This window comes from Mangifera indica, chromosome 2 (genome assembly GCF_011075055.1).
Source record: "Mangifera indica cultivar Alphonso chromosome 2, CATAS_Mindica_2.1, whole genome shotgun sequence".
NCBI classification, from domain to species: Eukaryota; Viridiplantae; Streptophyta; class Magnoliopsida; order Sapindales; family Anacardiaceae; genus Mangifera; species Mangifera indica.
This window is the reverse complement of record NC_058138.1, coordinates 20105591-20128361: the sequence shown is the minus strand read 5'-3', so window position 1 is coordinate 20128361 and position 22771 is coordinate 20105591. Positions and strand designations below refer to the sequence as shown.

Below are 22771 nucleotides of genomic sequence, written 5' to 3'. Positions count from 1 at the left end.
ATAAAACCAAAAAAAAGAAAAATTGAATTAAGCCGTTATAACAAGAATTGCAACGGTCACCTTTTCAAAGATTCAAAATGAAAACCAAAATCCCCCATAATTATTTTTGTCTTTACGAACTATATAAACCAAAATAATTCTTTTATACAAATTACAAAACCCTAACCATTTTCCACTTTGTTTTCCTTCTTACATTTCAAGAAAGAGCTAAAGTCGAGTCCTAAAATGGCTGAAAACAAAACAGAAGAGAGGAAAATCCCAGTCTTTACAGTCATAAAGAACGGTGCCATTCTCAAGAACATCTTTCTCATCGACAAACCACCGCCACCATCACCCTCCATCATGGCCGTTCAAAATGAAGACAAAGATGATGATGAAGAAAAGGAGGAAATTTTGATGGTTGGTCGACACCCGGATTGCCACATCATGTTGACTCACCCCAGTATTAGTAGATTTCACCTCCAGATTCACGCTAAACCCTATTCACGGAACCTCTCTGTCATCGATTTATCGTCTGGTAATATCAAATCTTGGTTATGAGTTGGTGATTTCTTTATTTACTTTCCTTGGGTTTGTGTTTATTTTGATTTTAATTGGAGGGTTTTTGGTGTTTGATGGATTGCAGTACATGGGACACGGGTTTCAGAAAGAAAGATCGAACCTTGTGTTCCCGTGGAGCTGAATGAGGGAGATACTCTAAAGATTGGTGGGTCAACTAGAGTCTATAGGCTGCATTGGATTCCACTGAGCCAGGCATACGACATGGATTACTCGTTTGTGTCAGAATTGGATGTACCAGTAGCAGAAGAGCAAGAAGAGGAAAGTCAAGTGGAACCACACCAGGTAAGAGTTTATGGCTTACTAGTGAAAAGGACGAATACGATTTGTTCTTTTTTTTTGTAAATTAAATTGCCCTTGACTTTTTTTTTCCCCTTCAATTATGAATTGAGGGTAAATTTCTGTTTTGTAACAAATATAGTAGGGTATTGGAAGGAAATTTTGGATGAGTAAAAGCTTAGTTGAAGGTGTTTATTTAATATTCTTTTGTTTCCGGGCTGTCTAGGTTAAGAAATCAGTGCTATTAGAGGTCGGAAAAAGTGAATCATTGGTAATGGAACCAAAAGAAGAACAAACATGTCAGGTGCGAAGATGCAATTGCATGTGTAAAATGCTAGATTAGATTAAAGTTATCTTTGAAATGTTCTTGATATCTCTAAGTTTGTATGTTTTTTACTTGGCATAGGGTTTGGATTCTCTTTCAATTGAAGAATTCGAACAAGTAGAAGAGAAAAAGCCATTCGTGGTGGAAGAAAAAGGAGGAATGTGCCAGGTGATCATTTGTAGTTGAAGAATTAGAAAGATCGATTTGAGTGTTTGTCCAAATTTTATGACTCTTATTCTTCCTATGCTTGTACTACAGGATGAGATTTCTATTTTAGTTCACGATAAACCAAGTCAATCTCTGGATTGGATTTTGGAGGGGATTGCTTCCTTGTTTTGTGATGAGAGATCAGAGTTGATTCTGGAGACAGAGATTCCATTTTCTGAGACTTTACCAATAGACATGGCTTGTCCTGTTGGTGGTAATATGTCAGTGCCTGAAGAGCAGCATTTTGATAAACATGATCAGATCCAGTGTCATGATTCTATGACAGAATTTATACCTGCAACTGAAAATTCAGAGAGCTCAAAAAGATCAGAAAAAAAATCCAAGGTTTTGGTTAATTTTGTTGCTTCACCATTGAATGCAAAACAGCAGAAATTACCTGATAAAACTGAACACCAGAGTCCACTGCAAGAAGAAATTGAAAAGAGGAATAACTTAGAAGATTGGTCTGGGAAAGAGTCTGCAAATTCATCTTTGGTTTTAGGGGGAGTTGTATCAGAGATCAATACTGAACAGATCCACAAAGAAAATGAGCTGCCGCTGTCACTTGTTATGCAACCTTCTGAGGCAGAAATGATAAAGAAGTCTTCGATGGACAAAAATATTAATATGTTACTGGCTGAAGGGCAGCAATTTGACGAAAATGATCAGATCCCATGTCGTGGTTCTATGACAGAATTTATACCTGCAACAGAAAATTCAGAGAGCTCAAAAAGATCAGAGAAAAAATGCAAGGTTTTGGTTAACTTTGTTGCTTCATCATTGGATGCAAAACAGCAGAAATTACCTGATGAAACTGAAAACCAGAGTCCACTGCAAGAAGAAATAGAAGTGAGGAATAACTTAGAAGATTGGTCTGGGAAACAGTCTGCGAAGTCATCTTTGGTTTTAGGGGGAATTGTATCAGAGATCAATACTGAACAGATCCACAAAGAAAATGAGCCACTGGTGTCACTTGTTATGCAACCATCTGAGGCAGAAATGCTAGAGAAGTCTTTGATGGAAAAAAATATGAATATGTTTCTGGCTTTGAACTCTGGATGCTTTAATGGAGAAGGCTTCCCGGAAGCTCAAGTGTTTGAAGCTGGAAACCGTAGCCAAAGAGAAGGCCTTGAACAGAAGGAGATATCACACTTCTGTTCTTCTGTTCTTGAGGAGTCTGTGAACTCATCTTTGCCTATTGGAGAAGTACTCAATGAGGTTGTAGATTCCAAGAATAGCCGGACTCCACAATCTGTGTTTTATCCAGAAGGAGTTGAAGACCAGGAAAACCCTGAAGTTTCTCCACTTAGATCAGATAGAAAGCCTAGCTCACATAGCATTTGGTCAAGAAGAGGCAAACCAGCTAGTGCTCTACAGATTCAAACCAGTAGAAGCAGAGGAAAGACGACAAGGAGTCACAATAAGGCTGTTGTAGGTTTGCAGATGCAGGAGGATATGGAAAATAAATCAATTTCAAAGATACTTTTTACTGGTTTTGGAGAGAAAGAAGAAGAATTTTTTAGTCCAAACAAGGAGAATTTCTCCCCTGATACTCTTCTAATAAAGTCCTTGAAAAGGAAGGGTAAGCTGGAAGAAATTAAGCCTTCCAGGTCATGCAGAAAATCCTCCTCAAAAGTTACTATCAGCCCCAATATACAGCTAGAAGAAGACTTGATTTCTTCAGACAAAGAGAACCAGACACCGAAAGTTCTCCAAGAGTGGAAATTAGCAGGATATGCCTCTAGAAATCATGTGAAGTTGGAACAGGAGAGGGTGACGTCGAAGAAAAGAGCAGAAAGGGTGCCATTTCAATCTCTTGCTGCAAACTCTTCAGGCATGAGGAGATCAGAACACTCACTCCCTAATGGAACAACAAGTTGCAACTCTGTCAATTTGTCTCAAACCATGAAGATCACTCATTCCTCATCCATTGCAGAGCGAAGGAGAAGCTGGGTAATGGTAGTGGATGCCTCTACTCTTCTAGACAAGCAATCAAGGAAATCGTTACAGCTTTTACAAGGTCTCAAGGGGACTCAATTGATCATTCCAAGAATGGGTAATAGATTAAATCATAAATGTGTCCATCATTTGATATTTATCTTATTTGACATTTAATTTGTCAAGTTCATTTACTACCAAGTTATCTCTTTTTCCTTAAAAAAAAGGATCCTTTTTTTAATGCTACAGTCATAAGGGAGCTGGGTTGTTTGAAAAGTCGTGGTAGTCTATTCAGAAGAACAACTGAGGTCTCATCAGTGTTGGAATGGATTGAAGAGTGTTTGGTGAAAACAAAGTGGTGGATTCACGTTCAAAACTCAATGGAGGAGGAAAGGCCTCTTGCACCAACCCCTCCTGCTTCTCCTAAGTCTCTATTCAGTGAAGGGAGTTGTGGGAGTTTTCCTTCTGGGACTAAGAGCTGGGGGGTTTTTTCTGCAGCTACAGGTTTTACAGAAATTGTTTCACCAACAGCTGAAGATCATGTCCTTGATTGTGCTCTTCTCTTCAGGAAAAAGAAAATGGATGGACAACTTGTTCTTCTTAGCAATGATGTCACTCTGAAGATTAAAGCCATGGCAGAGGTAACTCTAATTTATTTTCAAGTAACTCTCTCTGATATTGTTAGAATTTGAATTTATTTCAGCTCTTACAGAGCACTTGCGTTGCATCTCATGCATAGACTTTCTGAAACAAGATGTTTTTGAAGATATAAAGTTCCCTAATTATCTGTTGTTTCAGGGTTTGAATTGTGAAACAGCTCAGGAATTCCGTGAGAGTCTAGTGAATCCCTTCTCAGACAGGTTCTTGTGGGCAGACAGCTCGCCTAGAGGACTTACATGGTCTGTCCTGGATGACATAGTTTTGAGAGAAAGGTACAACTGTGGCCCTTTGAAGAAGACCTCAAAGGGAGGAGACGGTGCAAAAGGTTTGAAGCTCATTCTGCTGCATAACTCTCATTATTCGCAGATGCATTCAGTCAGATAGAAGAAGACAGTTCTAGCCTGTATATAAGATGATCATCATTCAGTATATTTGTTGTTCCCCTGGAAAAACTGGTGCTTGGAATTGAGTCTTTTGAACTTAGTAATTGCTTATGAATGCATTACCCATATTCTAAACATCCCTTGCCACATTACATTTTTCATGCTTTCTTTTAATTGAGGATCACTAATAGAACTCTGCATTAGCATTAAGCAACCTACAAAATTGGGCATCATGGATGGAACGCACACACCCAGTGAAGGCTCGATCAGATGGAGATGGAAGAGTCGTGGCCACGGGACATTTTCCCAGTGAATGGAGGTTTAATCACGTTAAAAAACTGGGAATGTATACAACTAGAAATCCCTTTATATAAATATTATAAGCCCTTACAAAGCAGAGACATCCTGAGGGGAAAAAAATCACCTTCAATAATCTTTATTTTTATTTATCAGTTGAAATCACACAACTAATTCCTTGTTTTAAGGATATTATAAAATTGTACCCTATTCGTGATTAAATGATTTGAACTAATTAAGTCATTATTATTGCACGTAGTCTTGGTCCTATTCCAAGGATTATCTATACTCATAATGTGCTTCGATTTAAAAGTTGTAGTGAAGTAAGTGTTACTTTTTCAAAATGGTGGAGTTGCGGGTTCTTTTGTCAAACCTTGTGTACGCGAAATGTAGACTCTATAGAACTAAAACCAACAAAGGTTTAAGCGGATACTCATTTGAGCTTGTTGGCGTGAGGGGCCGAGCACAACTCTACCGAGAAGAACAAAAGCTGCCGCCGCCTCTCACTCTGTTCACTTCGTCCGCTGTCGTGCCGCTGCTGTTCGTCAGTTGATTCCGGCGTTGTCATTAGGCGTGCGTATACTCCATTTTTCCACTAAAAGATTCTGTATTATTCTTTAAAAATAGTTTATATGATTGTATTTTCAGGCATGTTACATGTTCTATTAATATATTTTGAGCATTTTAGTGTAACTTTTTTAATCAGTTCAGTTTCTTTCATATGTAAATTGTCAGTTCACTCGCAATTAGAAATGAAATTTGCCAAAAGCCTCAAATTGAAATCTTGTTATAATATTTGTCCACATTTACTGTTATTTTTTAGCCTTGCATTCGATGTTACAACTCTCTACATATATTTTTTCCATATATATTGACCCAGTATTTTGGGTGATTCCTGGCAAATGAGTTTTATTTCCTTACCTATTCTCTCCCTATCGGGAAATTGGGTTAATTGCACTTTCTTTGTATGTGGAAACTTAATGCTATTATAGTAAAACATATCCAGAGACTGAATTAAATTGCATCCAATGCAGATATTAATGGGTGTGATTGGCACCTCATCTCTTTGTTCACTGAAGTGTAACACCAGTTTTCACCAATTTGTGCTACCAAAGAAACCGCATTTATCATTTGAAGGAAACAAGAGAAGGCTCGTTACAATGGCATCCACTACGTCTTTAGAACAACAGGTGAATCAGGGTCAACAGAGTTTGACTGGTGACACATTTATTCGACAACATTTGAGGAAACTATCACCTTATCAGCTAATTTTGCCCTTTGAGGTAATTGAGAACAATCCTTTCAAACCTTTTTGAATGTCCTTGTTTGTTTTGTTGATTTTTGGTCTTATGTGCTGATTCAAATAGATTTGGTTTCCCGCTGCCTATCTTTATAAAGTTGGCAAATCCTCTATTACTACCTGCTTGAGTATACCCAATTTTGTTTTGGTGAATTCACTTCCATTTAAGTGGTGGATTCTGTATTTCTTAAAAGATTTTTTTATAGGTTTTATCAAGCCAACTTGGAAGAAAACCTGAGGATATTATCAAAATAGATGCAAATGAAAACCCCTATGGTCCACCTCCAGAGGCAAGTAATATGCAACATCATACTCTGTGTCTTATATTATAGTGTAGTGACTACTGGTATCATTTTTACATCTAATTACTCCTTTATCTCCCGAGTACAAGTTCTAGATTGTTTGTAGGTTCATCAAGCATTGGGACAATTGAAATTCCTATATATCTATCCAGATCCTGAAAGTCGCCAACTGCGTGATGCCCTATCTAAAGATTCGGGGCTTGAATCAAATCACATTCTTGTTGGCTGTGGTGCAGATGAACTCATTGATTTGATTATGCGGTTAGTTAATAAAATTTGAGCTTATATATTTGATGCTTCTGAAACTATGCATTAATATCTATATTCTTCAAGAACTGTAAAGTTTCTAATAGTAGATCGTTCCTCTTATTTATCTGTATCTACAGATGTGTACTAGATCCTGGTGACAAGATTTTGGACTGCCCTCCAACCTTTACCATGTATGAATTTGATGCTGCTGTTAATGGTGCACATGTTATCAAAGGTAAAGTTAAGCTTTCTGGTAGCTTTTAAGTTCTGCAACATAGCTTTTAAAGTTCTTAATAATATTTAATGATTTATTGATGGGTTAATCTATTTAACTCCGTCAAAGTGTAAGATCTGTTTTGGAAGGAACATTGGGTTTAAGATTTGACATTAGAAAGGGCTGAGTTTAATAAAATAGTGTCTTGAGGTGTCTCAAGTTTCTTTTTGGGATATTTAAGGGCCTTTTTTATAACTAATTTTAGAATTCCAAGTGGTAAATTTATATTTTTGAGGGTTTTTTTTTTTTTTTTTTTTTTTGTGGACAACTTGTTCACTCTCTAGATTCACTTCCATGTTATTCTTTTCATGTATAATATAATACTCTGCTAGATGGTTATAATAGTAATAATGTGGTTGATGTGGATTTTCAAGTAAGAAAGGAAAAGAAGAAATAGGAGATGGAAATGAAGAAGCAATGAGAAAACAGATAGAAACTCACAAATTATTGTGGGAATTCAACAAGGAAAATGCATTTCTCATAATCCTTAGAATACTACCTCCACTTTCTTAAATCAAATTTGGATCCCAAAACTACTAAGAATTTGAAACTTTACACTTGAAAACAATAGTTACTATTTAATAACTAAAAGCCCATTCAACTATAAGACTTAGTTGACTTAACTACTGCTGGGTCATGCAAAACAAATTTTAAAGTGAACCCTCTGTAGACTAGAACTCAGTAAAGCTTCCAAGTATGACATAAACCCTTTCCAGGATCAAAAAGTCCTCTTTGTTATCTGTACCTACCTTGGGACATGATTCATGTGTTTATCTAAGATGTAACTTTTTACGGTGTAATCTTATGCAGTTCCAAGGAATTCAGACTTCAGCTTGAATTTGGAACTCATTGCTGATGCTGTTGAGAGGGAGAAACCAAAATGCATATTTTTAACTTCTCCGAATAATCCAGATGGAAGGTTACTCTCAATTTTCTCTGCTTACAGGCTGTGTTTGCATTCTTCTGTAATGAAACTATAGTTATTTTAGAAGAGATACAAGGGATTTTGGCCAATGTCTCCCATAATAATTTTTTTAACAGGTTTTTATATGTGTAGATGCAATAAGCACTTGAATAGGATCATAAATCATTTTATTCTCATTGGTTTTTATGTGTTGGAGCTCTCTTCTCATGCTCAAGTTTGATATATCAAACGATTTCTCATAATTGAATTTATTTATTTTATTATTATTATCTAGAATAAGCTTAGATCCAGGTAGCTCTTTAAAGAGGCTTCTTGACAATGATAATGACAAAGGTCTTGACCTTTGATGCATAGCATGTATTAATCTGTTCACACATTGAGTCAAAAGCATAATTGTTTTTAGATGAAGTTGTAGTAAGATTTTTGGCAAGCATAAGAATTGTGAATGTGGCTTCTTTAGAAAATGTTAAGATGGTTTCATCTTTGTATTCAGACAAAATTGTCAAAACATCCATTTAGTTCTCAAGGTGCTCAAAAATTAAAATTTACTTCTCTTCTTTTTTTAACATTACATCTTTTGTGTAATACTGATGTGATTATTCTGATAGGAAAGTTCCTAACTGTGATTTAAATTTGGAATGCAGAAAAGTGCATGCATTTTTTTTCTCATGTCTTTTAGGGTTCTCTTGAAATTTTTTTTTGTGATGTTAACTATGGTTTCTCAGTATCATCAATGATGAAGATCTTCTCAAGATCCTTGAGATGCCCATATTAGTGGTACTAGATGAAGCATACATTGAGTTTTCAGGTCTTGATTCCAAGATGAAGTTGGTGAAGAAGCATGATAACTTAATTGTCCTCCGTACATTTAGCAAAAGAGCTGGTATTGTCTTTCTATCTTGTCTTATTTAGTTTCTTAAGAATCAAGCTTAATGTGCAGAGCTGTGAAGGTTAGAGATATTAACTATTTCACTTGTATCAAACAAAACTTGTTGCCTTGTTTTCCTTCTTTAATAAACATTTAAGTACAATTTGTTGCTATGGGGATTCTTTCATATTATAGTGTCTTGCTAATTAGTGGAACAAGGATCTTAGAAGGTCATTGATGAAAACATGTCTGATCCATAGTTTGATTTATGCACTGCACTGTCTGTGCTAGGTTGTATGAGATAAACAATATTTGTTTTCACTGTATGTATTGCTTATAATATCAACTTTTGGTGTAGTTTACAAGGGGTCAGCTTAGAATTGTAATATATTTAGCTCTCGCCAATTGTCTGATGATATATATCATTAGAATGTGAAATTAACCAAGATTTTGGATAATGTAAAAGATGTAAAAAGTTCTAAATGTCTTTAGACTTTTAAAATTCAATTTTTTGTAATTGGTAGCTTTTTCTTATGGTGGGATAGAAGCCTTTGTTGAGCTATGTTGAGGATATGGTGATGAGTTATATCTATCCAATAAATCTTTTACCAACAAGTTAGTGTTATACTGGATTACTTTAATTAGCTACATGTACAATGATTTGACTTTTTCCCATTGAAATCATATTGAAATGAAATTGCTTGTAGGTTTAGCTGGACTTCGTGTTGGTTATGGAGCATTTCCTCTGAGCATAATTGAGTATGTCTGGCGAGCAAAGCAACCTTATAATGTTTCTGTTGCCGCTGAAGTTGCTGCATGTGCAGCTTTGCAGAACCCTGCATACCTGGAGGTATTATCCTTTCTGTTTAGGCCTTTATTTTGTGCTTGTATAATATTCTGATCCAAACATAAAACCGATTTTAGCATACTTCCTAATACCAGTTGACAATATATCTCAGAATGTGAAGGAGATGTTGATACAAGAACGGGAGAGGCTCTTTAAACTTCTGAAGGAAATATTATTTCTCAATCCATATCCAAGCTATTCAAATTTTATTCTTTGTGAGGTTACTTCTGGAAAGGATGCTAAGAAACTAAAGGTATATATTTCTGTCCTACAAATCCTGCTTTTACAGAGTGCAATATCTTTTACTTTTGCATCCAGTAAGTTGCCAGGTATAACAACATTCTTTGTTTTATTTTTGGTTTTGTTGTTGTCATGGATTATGTATGTTTTCTTATCTGTAAACCTTATCTTGTTGTTTGTCTGATGTCTTTGATATTTTCATGCTTCCTCATCATCCAAAGATACCAAAATGAAAATTAGGTAGATTTAACTGGGCTTACTGCTGCCGTTCGTCTTAGGAATCTTGGTAGTTCTTTGAACTTCTTAAAATTTTAATACCATGATTTCTGTAGTTAGATAACATTCACTATCTTGCATTTAGCTTGTATGAAGTGATTGGTATAGATGCATCTCTGCATGTTGAATTTAATGCTCTGTAATTATTCGACCATGTGATGCTGCTACATCACTGGGACTTGCACATTATGTTTGTCATAGAAGCAGATCGGATTTTTTTTTTTTAATAACCTGTTGGCATTTGAGTTCAAGGCTTATTTTTTTGGTGGACCCTATCATCTTTTTAGTGCTGAAATGTGTGATGTATCTATTTCAAATTAAATAGTACTGATTGTGTTACGAGAACCTACTTTTATATGAATTGCCAACTAGATTGTAGAAGAATTCAAAGAGGATAGTGAGGTTTGGTGTTTAAAATTTACTCAGGAAAGGCCAAAGACCTTGTGGTTTGAAGTGACTGGAAGTTGTGTTTTAGGCCAAGGCTTTGACCAAAGAGGAAGTGGACTAGTGGATGATTGAGATCCACTAATTGTTATATTGTATTTTTTCTATTTGAAAGTTTAAAGGAAAAATTATGGCTTTGGTAAGTTCAAGACAAGGATATTCTCCTTCATCCTTTCTCTTCACTTTGGTGATGAACAGTAAAAGCCGATAAGTGGATAAAACTGAGTTTGATTTGTTTCAAGTTTATCGTCAGAAAGAAATTAGTTTGGGTATATATTCTCATCATTTTCTAATGATACCATCTTCCCCATTTGGGGTAGAGCTAAGTTTCTTAATATTATTGAGGTCGACCACATTGAATAGCTTAATCACTGGTAGAATAACAGTCAAGAAAGAAGGCAGCAGCTCATAGGTCTTTCCCAAATAAATGCAAGTTGTCTGCTCATCAAGGTTTCTCTAATCGCCAATATGGTGGTTTCTACTCAATCTCATTGGGTTGTTTCCTCCAAAACATGATGCGGAAACTTGATTACTCCTGTATGTTGTAGAAAGAGTTTTGTGTGAACCCTAAATATTTGAATCATATATGAACTACACATTACTCCGAAACCCAAGTGTATTTGCATCCCATGCGGTTCAAGTACTAGGTGTCTTGTTTATAGTCATTCTAAAATTTCACATATCACTATGCTACTAATTGGTTTACACCTGAAAATGATACTGAAAAGGTTTTGCTATCTGTTACTCGGCTAACATTTCAAAGTTGTTAAACAGGAGGATCTTGCAAAAATGGGTGTCATGATCCGGCATTATAACAAGAAAGAATTAAAGGGTTATGTACGTGTGTCTGTTGGGAAGCCTGAACACACAGATGCTTTGATGAAGTGCCTCAGAATCCTTTCTTGAATCTTGAAGACAAAGCTTGGAAACCGAGCGTAAAACAAGCCAAGCTCATAATTTGATTCTCCTGTGTTGTACCCATATGAAGCTTTCTCTGTTTCTTTAGTTGGTAACTACAAGATTTTATCAACGATAGTATTGGCTGGTGACGTTGCGCCAGGCTCAGTGTGCTTTTTCTTTCTTTCCTGTTTTAGGAAAAATAATGTTGCATAAAAAACTGGAGTGCCTGGTTTTCTGGCAAACCTCTGCCAGCAACGTTGAGTGAATTATTTGTTTTAGATACTTAACCTACAGTATGATAGAATCCGGTGTAATGTTACAGTAACATTTTTTTTGGATAATGTGAGCCTGAAATGTTGTCCATTTCTGAAGGTTGTGTAACATTTAACGCATTCAATTCGCACATGGTCATTGTTCCCACGCCCAGACAGCAAATAAATTCTGTGGTTTCTGGGATCCCTGATTGCAAAAAGCAAATTTGCCTCCGCCTAGGGATGGCAAAAATCCCCAAGGGGGAAGGGCCCGTGGGGGCCAGGGATGATACATAAAAAATGGGGCCTGACAAGGCGAGGATGGGACGAATGGTCATCTTATATGGATTTCAAGTCGAGGAAAGAGTTAGGCATCTCAGCTAGACCGGGCTCAAAATCCCATAAAGATATAACTTTTATATGTTTTAAATTTTATTAAAGGCTAAGTTAAAATAAATAAACAAATTAGACTTCTCACAAAACTATTTTCGTGTAATTTACTTGAAATTTAAAATTTGATGGATTCTTTATATTTTTAATAGAGAACTTTTTAAGATAAATTAAAAAAAATGAATAAACCGCCTTCAATAGCCAACAGGTAAGGGATCCGAACAGAAACGGGACTTCATTTTTAATTCAGTGAATGCGACATGGATGAAGACTCCCAACCCACACCAAACTTGGTAAGAATTTATCATTTTATAAAGTTTTGTGTTGGTTGGCATGATTAGGAAGCTTGATAAGAAAAGTACTAATTTTGAAAGTTATTCTCACCGTGTTACCGATGATTTGAAGAGGTTTTAATATTATTGATCTAATTTTGGATGATGACATTTTGGGAAAAAGACAATTCCCACCACACAAGTTTTAATCTATTATAATATACTTGTAAATTTTCTGTTAATGTTAAAAGATAAATTCGTTATTTTACCAATAATATTAAATAATTAAAATTATATTTCATTTCTGCCATAGTTTGAAAAACTAACATTTTTTCCTCTAAATTAAGTTTTAAAAGGTTTAAATCCAACGACTTTCTCAGACAAACGGCCAACCAATGATAGAAAAACAAGACAAAGTTGTCCAGAGGGCAACTTCTAGACAACGACCGTCGTCCAAGGATGACGAGCAACATCCAGATCTAAACAACAAAGTGTTGTCCATTCTAGATGACGCTTCATCGTCCAGAGAATAGATGACACTTCGTTGTCTAGTGAAGGACAACGAGCATTGTTGAGTAAAGAAAAAATTGGGGATTTAGGAAAAAAATCACTTTTAAAAGATTAGGTATGAGAGTTAAATGTTAATTTTTAAAACTTGAGAAAAAATAAGATAAAATTATATATTTTTTAATATTATTGTTAAAAAATGGTTTTACTTTTTATTTAACAGAAAATTTAACGACAATTTAAAAATAGATGGGTGTTTAGATTTTTCATTTGCCACGAGTGTATTATTGAGATTAAGTTAAAAACTTGGATAGAAAGTTGTCCTTTGCCCTAATATTTTAAATGAATCATGGGTAATGGAAACTATTTTTGGAAGCCATTTTCTAAGTTTACCAGAAAGAAAAGTAAAACTTGGTGATAATAGACAACTACATGTAAAATTCTAAATATAAAATTCTAATCATTAGTATTTTTCACTTAAGATTGTTCTCATATATAAAATTCTAATCTTAATAAATAGATATTTTTTCTCTTAAATGTAAGTTCCCTTGTGTCCAATAATTCAATTAATAGACAAACAAATAATTAGCTTTCAGCCGTCCAATAATAAATAGTGGTGAACATCAATCCAACTGTCTACATTAATGATTGGCAGAATGTTGTTGAAATTATGAAGGATTATTATGACTACTGAAATTTTACATCCATGGCTGCACGCTAGTTAGCCATGGATGTAACCAGGGCACTAAAAGTGCATCATTACACGTATTTAGCCAAAGATGAACAGAAACAACATTACAATTGCACATATTTAGCCAAAGATGAACAGAAACAACATTACAATTTGTAGGAAAGGGAGTAATCTTCAGAAAAGGAAGAAAATACTTCCTCTTCGAAAGATTTTTCATTGCACAATCCTAGAGCACATATTATTAAAGAAAACTAATTCCACACTTAAAAAGTTACTAAATTTTATCCTCAGGGCTTGGGTGCAAGCCCTGCCTTGAGACGTTTAATCGTAGCAATATCAGTCTTGAAAGACTTGGCCAAGATTGTATCATCAATGCCTGTGGTGAACAGAGTGTTGGGAAGAGATTCAGTGCCTGGATTTACACTCCCGAAGGCAGAAATCGCTGTGGCACTTGTCTTTCCCCTGTTGTACTGGAAGTGAACAAGTCCCTTGGGGAATAGAAACATGTCACCCTTTTGCAGCTTCTGAACGAAAAGCTTGTCGGTTGTGTCAACGAAACCAACAGTAAGGTGGCCTTTCACAAGGAAAAGGACCTCACCAGAGCGAGGGTGTTCGTGAAGAGGGCTAGAAGTGCCGGCAGGGAATTGAAGGACAGCATATGAAACACTTTGTCCATTAAGCGCAGGGAATTCGGGCAAGCTTGCTGTGGTGACCGTATAATTCGTTGGCGGTGGCGCACCGACAAGAGCCCGCATGCGGGTGAATGTGAAAAAGTTGCTATCGACTCGGGTTACTTTTGGTGGAAGAAGGAAGTCAGTAAGGATATCTGAATCCCCGGAGAATGCCATTTGGACAGTGGCTAAAGAAAGCAAAAGGGCGAAGAGTTTTTGAGAGGACATGGTGAAGTACTTGATGTGCAAGGTTAAGAATTTTGAGAAGACAAGTTAATATTGAAGAAACTAGAGTTGTATTTATGGAGTTTGGGAGGTGGAGGAGGAAAGCTCTATTTTGCCCAGGCCTGCAGTAGATAGTTATTACAAAGTTATTCATTCGTATGTGGTCGAAGTTTGAAGCTGTCAACTGGCTGATGACAGGAAGTAAGTTAAGGATCTCTTTAAGTTTGCCAATTCATGAACAACTTTTTGTTCTTCACTGGTTGTGGTAGATCTTATTTCGTTTTCAGAAAGGAAAGTGGGGCGTTTAAAAATGACAAGGGCTTAACAAAACGATCAATAAATTAAACCTTGGTTGTATTTAAAAAGTCTCATTTTCAATTTCTCTTTCTTACATTTAAATATAAAAACTGGAATAAAAAAAGACAGTTTAATTTTGTAATTGAAACCTCACTGAAATTTATAATGTATGAGTCGAGAAATTATAAGTACACATTTTTTTATTAAAAAAAGTTTTAATATGTTAGAATATATTTACAAATTTTCTGTTAGGGTTAAGGGGTAAATTCGTTTTTTTATCAATAATATTAAAATAATTAAAATTATATCTCATTCCTCCTCTTAGTTTGAAAAACTAGCATTTCCCCTCCTGAAATCCAACGACTTTCTTCGACGAACAACCAACCAATGACGGAAGAACAAGACAGAGTTGTCCAGAGGACGACCATCATCCAAAGATAACGAACATTATCCAGATCTGGATAATGGAGTGTCGGATGACATTTTATCGATCAGAGAATGGAAGACGCTCTATCATCCAGTGAAGGATGATGAGTGTCATCGAGTGAAGAAAAAAATTAAAGATTTAGGAAAAAAAAGTCACTTTTCAAAGTTCAAACTTGAAGGTTAAATATTAATTTTTAAAACCTAAGGAAGAAAATATGATAAAATTATATATTTTTTAATATTACTGTTAAATAATGGTTTTACTATTTTACTTAACAAAAAATTTAATGGCAGTTTTGGAATGACTGGGTGTTTAGATTTTTCATTTGTCATGGACATATTGTTGAGATTAAGCTAAAACTTGGATGGGAAATATTCCTTTGCCCTAACATTTTTAATGAATCATGGGTAATGTAAACTATTTTTGGAAGCCTTTGTCTAAGTTTACCAGAAAGAAAAGTAAAACTTGGTACTATATGTAAAATTAAAAACAAAGTATGTCATTAAATCACTAATATTTTTTACTTAAGATTGTTCTCATATATAAAATTCTAATCTTTATAAATAGATATTTTTTCTCCTAAATGTAAGGTCCCGTGTGTCCAATAATAATTAGTGGTGAGCATGAATCCAACCATCTACATTAATGATTGGCGAAATGTTGTTGAAATTATGAAAGTATATTATGACTACTGAAATTTTACATCCATGACAACACCCTATTCAGAAGCCTTAACATAAAAATTTCAATAACAAAATGCAGTTCCATTAATCCCAGAAACAATTTTCCAGATTGGAAGCTGCAGCATGTTCATGTAGGAAACGATGATTGAGGATGATAAACTTCTGCTATGAGGTTTGGATTCAAGTCAAAATAATCAAAAGACAAGTTCTTGCACAGCATCCATCCCATTTCCATGAAAATTCTCAATGCCTAAATATTATAACATCAAAGCACCAATCACAGTCATTTTCAACTTCACATAATTGCTTTTCCCTAATTAAGCAACCCTAAACTTTCCCACATTTTCTTACTAACCAAACAAAATAAATATTAATTCTAATTTCACCATTTTCATTCCCATATTTACATTACCCCCAACAGAAAGATCACAACAACATTTGCAAATCCACAAACAAAATTAATATATATAAAATTATTTCAAAGCCCTTGAATCCATATAACCCATTCTCCCCCAAACAGCATTTCTAACCTGTCTCAAGTCTCTCCCTTTGAGTGTCCGTCCAATCCCTTCCACCACCGAGCTCCCAAAAACTGAGGAGTGAGTTCGCCCCAAAATCTCGTGCGGCGGAATCAACTCACCCTCCGCCTCATCATCCTTGTCAGTCTCATCAAAATTATACTTCTTCATTTCCGTCGCTAGCATTGGCATGTTTACTGGTGCAACCTGATGCTGAGATCCCCCAAATCCTAATCGCTCACATTGCAGCATCGGAACACTCGGGATCTTCCACGGCCTAGGAATCGATGCTTCGTGGCAATAAGATTGAGAATTAGTTGGAAATTCCAACAGCGCCGCTCGAATTCCAAAACTCTCAAAGAAATTTGTGGTTTTTTTATTGTTGTTGTTAAGGTGGTGGTGATGGTTGTGGTTGGATGGCGAAATGTCGATGGTGAAGATACCGTGTTCATCGAGTTTTGTGTCGGAGGTGGAGTGAGAAGGCAGTTGGTCAGGGTGGGGAGTGAGGTAGCGGTTGAAGGAAGGGGAATGGTGTCGTATCGGGGACTGGAAGTCCATGGGAGTCGGGTGGGACTGACAGGGAAGGAGAGGAGAAAATTAGATAAATGTGAAACACATCGATACTCTTGGAATTCTCAGTATTTGTTATGAACTAACTGTTTCTAAATGAATATTGGGAGGAATTTAATGGATAATTATTATTATTATTATGCAATACATTCATTCGAAAAAAAAAGTAACTTTATTTTCATTCGGAATACTCTTTCAAAAAAAAAATTTTATCTTTAATAATGTGACTAAAGATTATTTTAATTTTTAATTTAAAATTATTTAATTAAATAATGACATACATTGAGGGACACCATTCTAATTAACCAAGGCACTAAAAATACACCATTGCACATATTTAGCCAAAGATGAACAGAAACAACATTACAATTGCACATAATTAGTCAAAGATGAACAGAAACAACATTACAATTTGTAGGAAAAGGAGCAATCTTCAGAAAAGGAAGAAAATACTTCCTCTTCGAAAGATTTGTCATTGCACAATCCAAGAACACATATTATTAAAGAAAACTAATTCCACACTTTAAAGTGACTAAATTTTATCCTCAGGACTTGGGTGCAAGCCCTGCCTTGAGACGTTTAATCGTAGCAATATCAGTCTTGAAAGACTTGGCCAAGATTGTATCATCAATGCCTGTGGTGAACAGAGTGCTGGGAAGAGATTCAGTGCCTGGATTTACACTCCCGAAGGCAGAAATCGCTGTTGCAAATGTCTTTCCACTGTTGTACTGGAAGTGAACAAGTCCCTTGGGGAATAGAAACATGTCACCCTTTTGCAGCTTCTGAACGAAAAGCTTGTCGGTTGTGTCAACGAAACCAACAGTAAGGTGGCCTTTCACAAGGAAAAGGAGCTCACCAGAGCGAGGGTGTTCGTGAAGAGGGCTAGAAGTGCCGGCAGGGAATCGAAGGACAGCATATGAAACACTTTGTCCATTGAGCGCAGGGAATTCGGGCAAGCTTGCTGTGGTGACCGTATAATTCGTTGGCGGTGGCGCACCGACAAGAGCCCGCATGCGGGTGAATGTGAAAAAGTTGCTATAGACTTGGGTTACTTTTGGTGGAAGATGGAAGTCAGTGAGGATATCTGAATCCCCGGAGAATGCCATTTGGACGGTTGCTAAAGAAAGCAAAGGGCGAAGAGTTTTTGAGAAGACATGGTGAAGTACTTGATGTGCAAAGTTAAGAATTTTGAGAAGACAAGTTAATACTGAAGAAGCTAGAGTTGTTTTTATAGAGTTTGGGAGGTGAAGGAGGAAAGCTCTATTTTGCCCAGGGCTGCGGTAGATGGATATTACAAAGTTACTCATTCTTATGTGGTCGAAGCTTAAGCTGTCAACTGGCCGATGACAAGAAGTAAATTAAGGATGTCTTTAAGTTTTTGCCAATTCATGAATCACTTTTTGTTCTTCACTGGTTGTGGTTGATCTTATTTTCGTTTTCAGAAAGGAAAGAGGGACGTTTAAAAATGACAGGGGCTTAACAAAACGGCCAATAAATTAAACCTTGATTGTATTTAAAAAGGTCTCATTTTCAATTTCTCTTACTTACATTTAAATATAAAAACTGGAATAAAAAAAGAAAGTTTAATTTTTTGTAATTGAAACCTCATTGAAATTTTATAATGTATAATTGGGGAGAAATTATAAGTATACATTTTTTATATATAATTTAAATATACAAATAATATGTTATTATGTAATTGAATGATATTGAATTAAAAATAAAATAATAATCAATTATATAATCTAAATTATGTATGGCAGAAGGTTTATTGAAATGGAAATATTTTACCATGTGCTATTTTAGTCATTGCTGCTCCATCTCTTTTTTTTTTGAAATTTTTTTTTGGTTGATAAATGAAAAGATTGAAGTTATAGATAGTTCGTTGTTGGTATATCAGCTATTCCAAATAATTGTTATTATTATTTTTTTAATTCTACCAGTTGTTAACATAAACTTTGTTCCATCTGGAGTATCCTGAGATTGAGTTACAATATTAAACTGCATTGACATTAAAGGATATCCTTTCTTCCTTCTGTTTTTGTCAATTATCCCATGTTCCTAAGAATCATGAGAATATCCATAGATATAAAGAAGTAAGGCATATGTTTTTTTATCAACAGTTCAAAAAAAATAATTGGCAAAAAATTATATGAGAGACAGAAAGAAGAAGCTTTCTTGAATATCCTGGCGAAGTTGAGAATGCAGTTTTTAGTCATGTAATTGTCTTGCTGAGGGCAATTTAATCTTCTAACTTTGCTAAATCAATCTAGTTACAAGGCTTTGGATGATTTGTAACGTGCAGTCTTTTTGTATTACTTTCATTAAAACCCACTAGAATGCGTAGGTCAGAGTAGACATATAATGTTTAGAGTTTAATGTTACAAGTTATATTGGGGCTTTGAGATAAAGCTTGCGATTAATATGAAATGATCTGTCAAAAATAATAAACTTTAAAAAAAATATAATTTTACATACTAACCCACAAGAGCCAGCCAAGGCATGGCCTGAGGGCCCTGAATCATGTCTTGAGACTTGACATATTAGTACATAAGTCTATCTAGTAGGGTGAGACAATGTTTGACCCATAATGAGGGTAGGTTGTGTTTGAACTTATTTTCCATAGCCTCTCAATTGAGAGACTTGGGCATAACCCAATCTTTAGACACAATGGATTGTGTTGGAGACGGCTTGACACAGTCTATCATCATGTCTAAGTCATACAACTAAAACGATTAATGTTATAATAATTTTTGATAAAAATTATAAAAAAAATTAGTAAATTGATATTATTTGAGGTGTGACAACGTCATCTTAAATCCTTCGTATTGTTTATTGAAGACAAAACTATTCTCAAATATTTATTGCTTCATTTACCAAATTCAGTTTATTTTGAACCTAAGAAGCATTTAAAAATTTCAAACCTAAAAAAGAGAAAAAAGACATTGTGTAAAAGATACAATTAGAAAAGAACTCCTAAAGATTTTGGTTTACTCACTAGATTTGAGTCCAAAAATGTTGAGCTTTTATTTGAAGTAGACATAATTAAGTTTTGAGTTCGAGAGGACATCTTCATAATACAGTTTTAATAATAGATGACCAAATCTTGTCATTGTAGAGAGAATACCATCTACTACGAATTCCACCATTTTCAATTATTGGAAGAGAACAAGAGAATGGCTGCTATCGGGTAGGAATGCCGGGCAGCGATATCACGTAATTTTAAAGAAAAAATTGCGTTTGCGTCTTTCTTTGTGTTATTTCACAACTGAATATACATTAATTCTGCAATATATTCCTAGGAAAACTCCTTGAATTCTGCAATATATTCCCAGAAAAGGAAAAAGAAGTGGAATCATTTGATAAATGAAAATCAATAAAATTATGCGTATTGATTGGATGATTTTAAATTGAACATAAATTAATACCTAAACATATAATGACACAAAAATATATATTTATTTATATAATCAAAGTAGGTACACTCATAACATTACAGAATGAAAATATTTCACCAATATAACACATTTCTTGAAGGCAAATCCCTAGTAATATTTTTTTCTTTATCAAAATCCAATTCAAATGGGAAATGCATATTTAATTCATGTTTTTAATGCAAGTAACAATACGCTGAAATCATGCATCAATTCTCCTTCAAATACAAGTGTATTTTTTATGAGAATAATATTATTTTGTTATACACAAATGATGATATATTATTATGTAATTGGGTATTATTTTTATCTTTAATTTTTAATTGCCTATTCATATAATGATACGTTACTATTTATGTACAAAATTATGTATATAACACTGCTGTTTTGATAAAGTTGACAAGTAACGCGTTGGTGTTATTATTGTACTTATTTTTGAATATCAATTTGAAGAGGTGTTAATATTATTGATCTAGATTTGGATGATAACATTTTTGGAAAAGGACAATTTCCCACCCAAGTTTTGTTAAAGTGACAAATATATACTCATAATGGATGAAAAACTCAAATACTCACCTAAGTTTTAATCTTTTAAAACACATCCACAAATTTTCTATTAGGGTTAAGGTATAAATTTATTATTTTATCAGTAATATTAAAATAATTAAAATTATGTCTCATTTCTCCCTCTTCATTTGAAAAACTAACATTTTTCTTCCAAATTAAGTTTAAAAAAATTTATTTTCCCCCCCTAAAATCAAGTGACTTTCTTCGATGAACGACCAACCAACGACAAAGTAATAAGACAAAGTCATCCAAAAGACTACCATCATCCAAAGATGACAAACGTTGTCCAGATTTGGATAATAGAGTGTTGGACGACGTTTTGTCAATAAGAGAATAGAAGACGTTCCGTCATCAAATAATAATTCCCTTGTGTCCAATAATTCAATGAATAGATAAACAAATAATTAGCTTTCAGCAGTCCAATAATAATTAGTGGTGAACATTAATCCAACTATCTACATTAATGCTGGCGAAATGTTGTTGAAATGATGAAAGTATATTATGACTACTGAAATTTTACATCCATGACAACACCCTAGTCAGAAGCCTTATCATAAAAATTTCAATAACAAAATGCAGTTCCATTAATCCCAGAAACAATTTTCCAGATTGGAAGCTGCAGCATGTTCATGTGGGAAACGATGATTGAGGATGATAAACTTCTGCTACGAGGTTTGGATTCAAGTCAAAATAATCAAAATACAAGTTCTTGCACAGCATCCATCCCATTTCCATGAAAATTCTCAATGCCTAAATATTATAACATCAAAACACCAATCACAGTCATTTTCAACTTCACATAATTGCTTTTCCCTAATTAAGCAACCCTAAACTTTCCCACATTTTCTTACTAACCAAACAATATAAATATTAATTCTAATTTCACCATTTTCATTCCCACATGTACGTTACCACCAACAGAAAGATCACAACAACATTTGCAAATCCACAAACAAAATTAATATATATAAAATTATCTCAATGCCCTTCAATCCATATAACCCATTCTCCCCCAAACAGCATTTCTAACGTGTCTCAAGCCTCTCCCTTTGAGTGTCCGTCCAACCCTTCCGCCACCAAGCTCCCAAAAACCAAAGAGTGGGTTTGCGCCAAAATCTCATACGGCAGAATCAACTCACCCTCCGCCTCATTATCCTCATTGGTCTCATCAAAATTATGCTTCTTCATTACCGTTGCTAGCTTTGGCACGTTCATCGGTGCACTCTGATGCCGAAATCCCTAATCACTCATGTTGCGGCTTTGGAACACTTGGGATCTTCTACGGGCAAGAAATCGATGCTTCATGGCAATAAGTGTGAGACCCCTAGGCAAATCCCACATCGACAAGCTGATGGGTGGTCGCTGGGTAGATAAGCAAGAAGCCCCCAGAACTCTGTGAACGCGTTTTAAAGCCGTGCGGGCCAAGGGTTCGATCCACGCTCACCGCACCAAAACTATGGGCCCTTGCCCCATCTGTGAATATTGTCCGCTTTGTGCAACCCTTGGCCCGCACGGCTTTAAAACACATTCACAGAGTTCTGGGGGCTTGCTGCTTATCTACCCAGCGACCACCCATCAGCTTGTCGATGTGGGATTGGCTTAGGGGTCTCACACTCACCCCCCCTTACGGGACTCAGTGTCCACACTGAGGTTTGCCCCACCATCCCCTAGAGGCTGTAGGCTGGGCTCTGATACCAAACTATGGGCCCTTGCCCCATCTGTGAATATTGTCCGCTTTGGGCAACCCTTGGCCTCCACGGCTTTAAAACGTGTCTTCCTAAACTATGGAAGATATTGTCCATCCTCCTACTGGGTGGTCGGCCCAGGGGGGTTTTGTTTCCTTGGGTGGTATTAGGCCCAGGAACGCGTCTTGATAGTTCTGGGGGCTTGCTGCTTATCTACCCAGCAACCACCCATCAGCTTGTCCATCAGCTTGTTGATGTGGGATTCCCCTAAGGGTCTCACATTCTAAACTATGGACCCTTGCCCCATCTGT

The 22771-nt window shown here is 35.5% G+C and overlaps 4 protein-coding genes across 6 annotated transcripts; 2 read left to right on the top strand and 2 right to left on the bottom strand.

The window, feature by feature from the left end:
• The first annotated feature begins 106 nt into the window (after positions 1–106).
• Positions 107–4509, top strand: LOC123203731 (FHA domain-containing protein PS1-like). 2 transcript variants are annotated; one of them, XM_044620192.1, is made up of 7 exons: positions 107–517; positions 626–843; positions 1064–1141; positions 1244–1330; positions 1421–3425; positions 3557–3948; positions 4106–4509. In XM_044620192.1, exons 1-7 carry the CDS (start codon positions 226–228, stop codon positions 4349–4351), a joined length of 3318 nt encoding a protein of 1105 aa, XP_044476127.1. In that variant the 5' UTR covers positions 107–225; the 3' UTR covers positions 4352–4509. The 2 variants fall into 2 exon arrangements, with proteins under 2 accessions (XP_044476127.1, XP_044476135.1); XM_044620200.1 differs by lacking the exon at positions 1064–1141.
• Positions 4510–5062: 553 nt separating this feature from the next.
• LOC123209468 (histidinol-phosphate aminotransferase, chloroplastic-like) lies at positions 5063–11635 on the top strand. 2 transcript variants are annotated; one of them, XM_044627539.1, is made up of 10 exons: positions 5063–5220; positions 5682–5930; positions 6154–6237; positions 6356–6510; positions 6636–6733; positions 7583–7691; positions 8423–8580; positions 9273–9415; positions 9525–9665; positions 11147–11635. In XM_044627539.1, exons 2-10 carry the CDS (start codon positions 5688–5690, stop codon positions 11276–11278), a joined length of 1263 nt encoding a protein of 420 aa, XP_044483474.1. In that variant the 5' UTR covers positions 5063–5220; positions 5682–5687; the 3' UTR covers positions 11279–11635. The 2 variants fall into 2 exon arrangements, with proteins under 2 accessions (XP_044483474.1, XP_044483475.1); XM_044627540.1 differs by lacking the exon at positions 7583–7691 and having other exon boundaries at positions 8506–8580.
• Positions 11636–13472: 1837 nt separating this feature from the next.
• LOC123204632 (putative germin-like protein 9-2) lies at positions 13473–14407 on the bottom strand. The gene has a single exon (XM_044621404.1). The coding sequence runs from the start codon at positions 14280–14282 to the stop codon at positions 13671–13673; it is 612 nt and encodes a 203-aa protein (XP_044477339.1). The 5' UTR covers positions 14283–14407; the 3' UTR covers positions 13473–13670.
• A 2707-nt stretch (positions 14408–17114) lies between these two features.
• On the bottom strand, positions 17115–18081 carry LOC123208661 (germin-like protein 9-3). The gene has a single exon (XM_044626182.1). The coding sequence runs from the start codon at positions 18079–18081 to the stop codon at positions 17320–17322; it is 762 nt and encodes a 253-aa protein (XP_044482117.1). The 3' UTR covers positions 17115–17319.
• Between the last annotated feature and the right edge of the window lie 4690 nt (positions 18082–22771).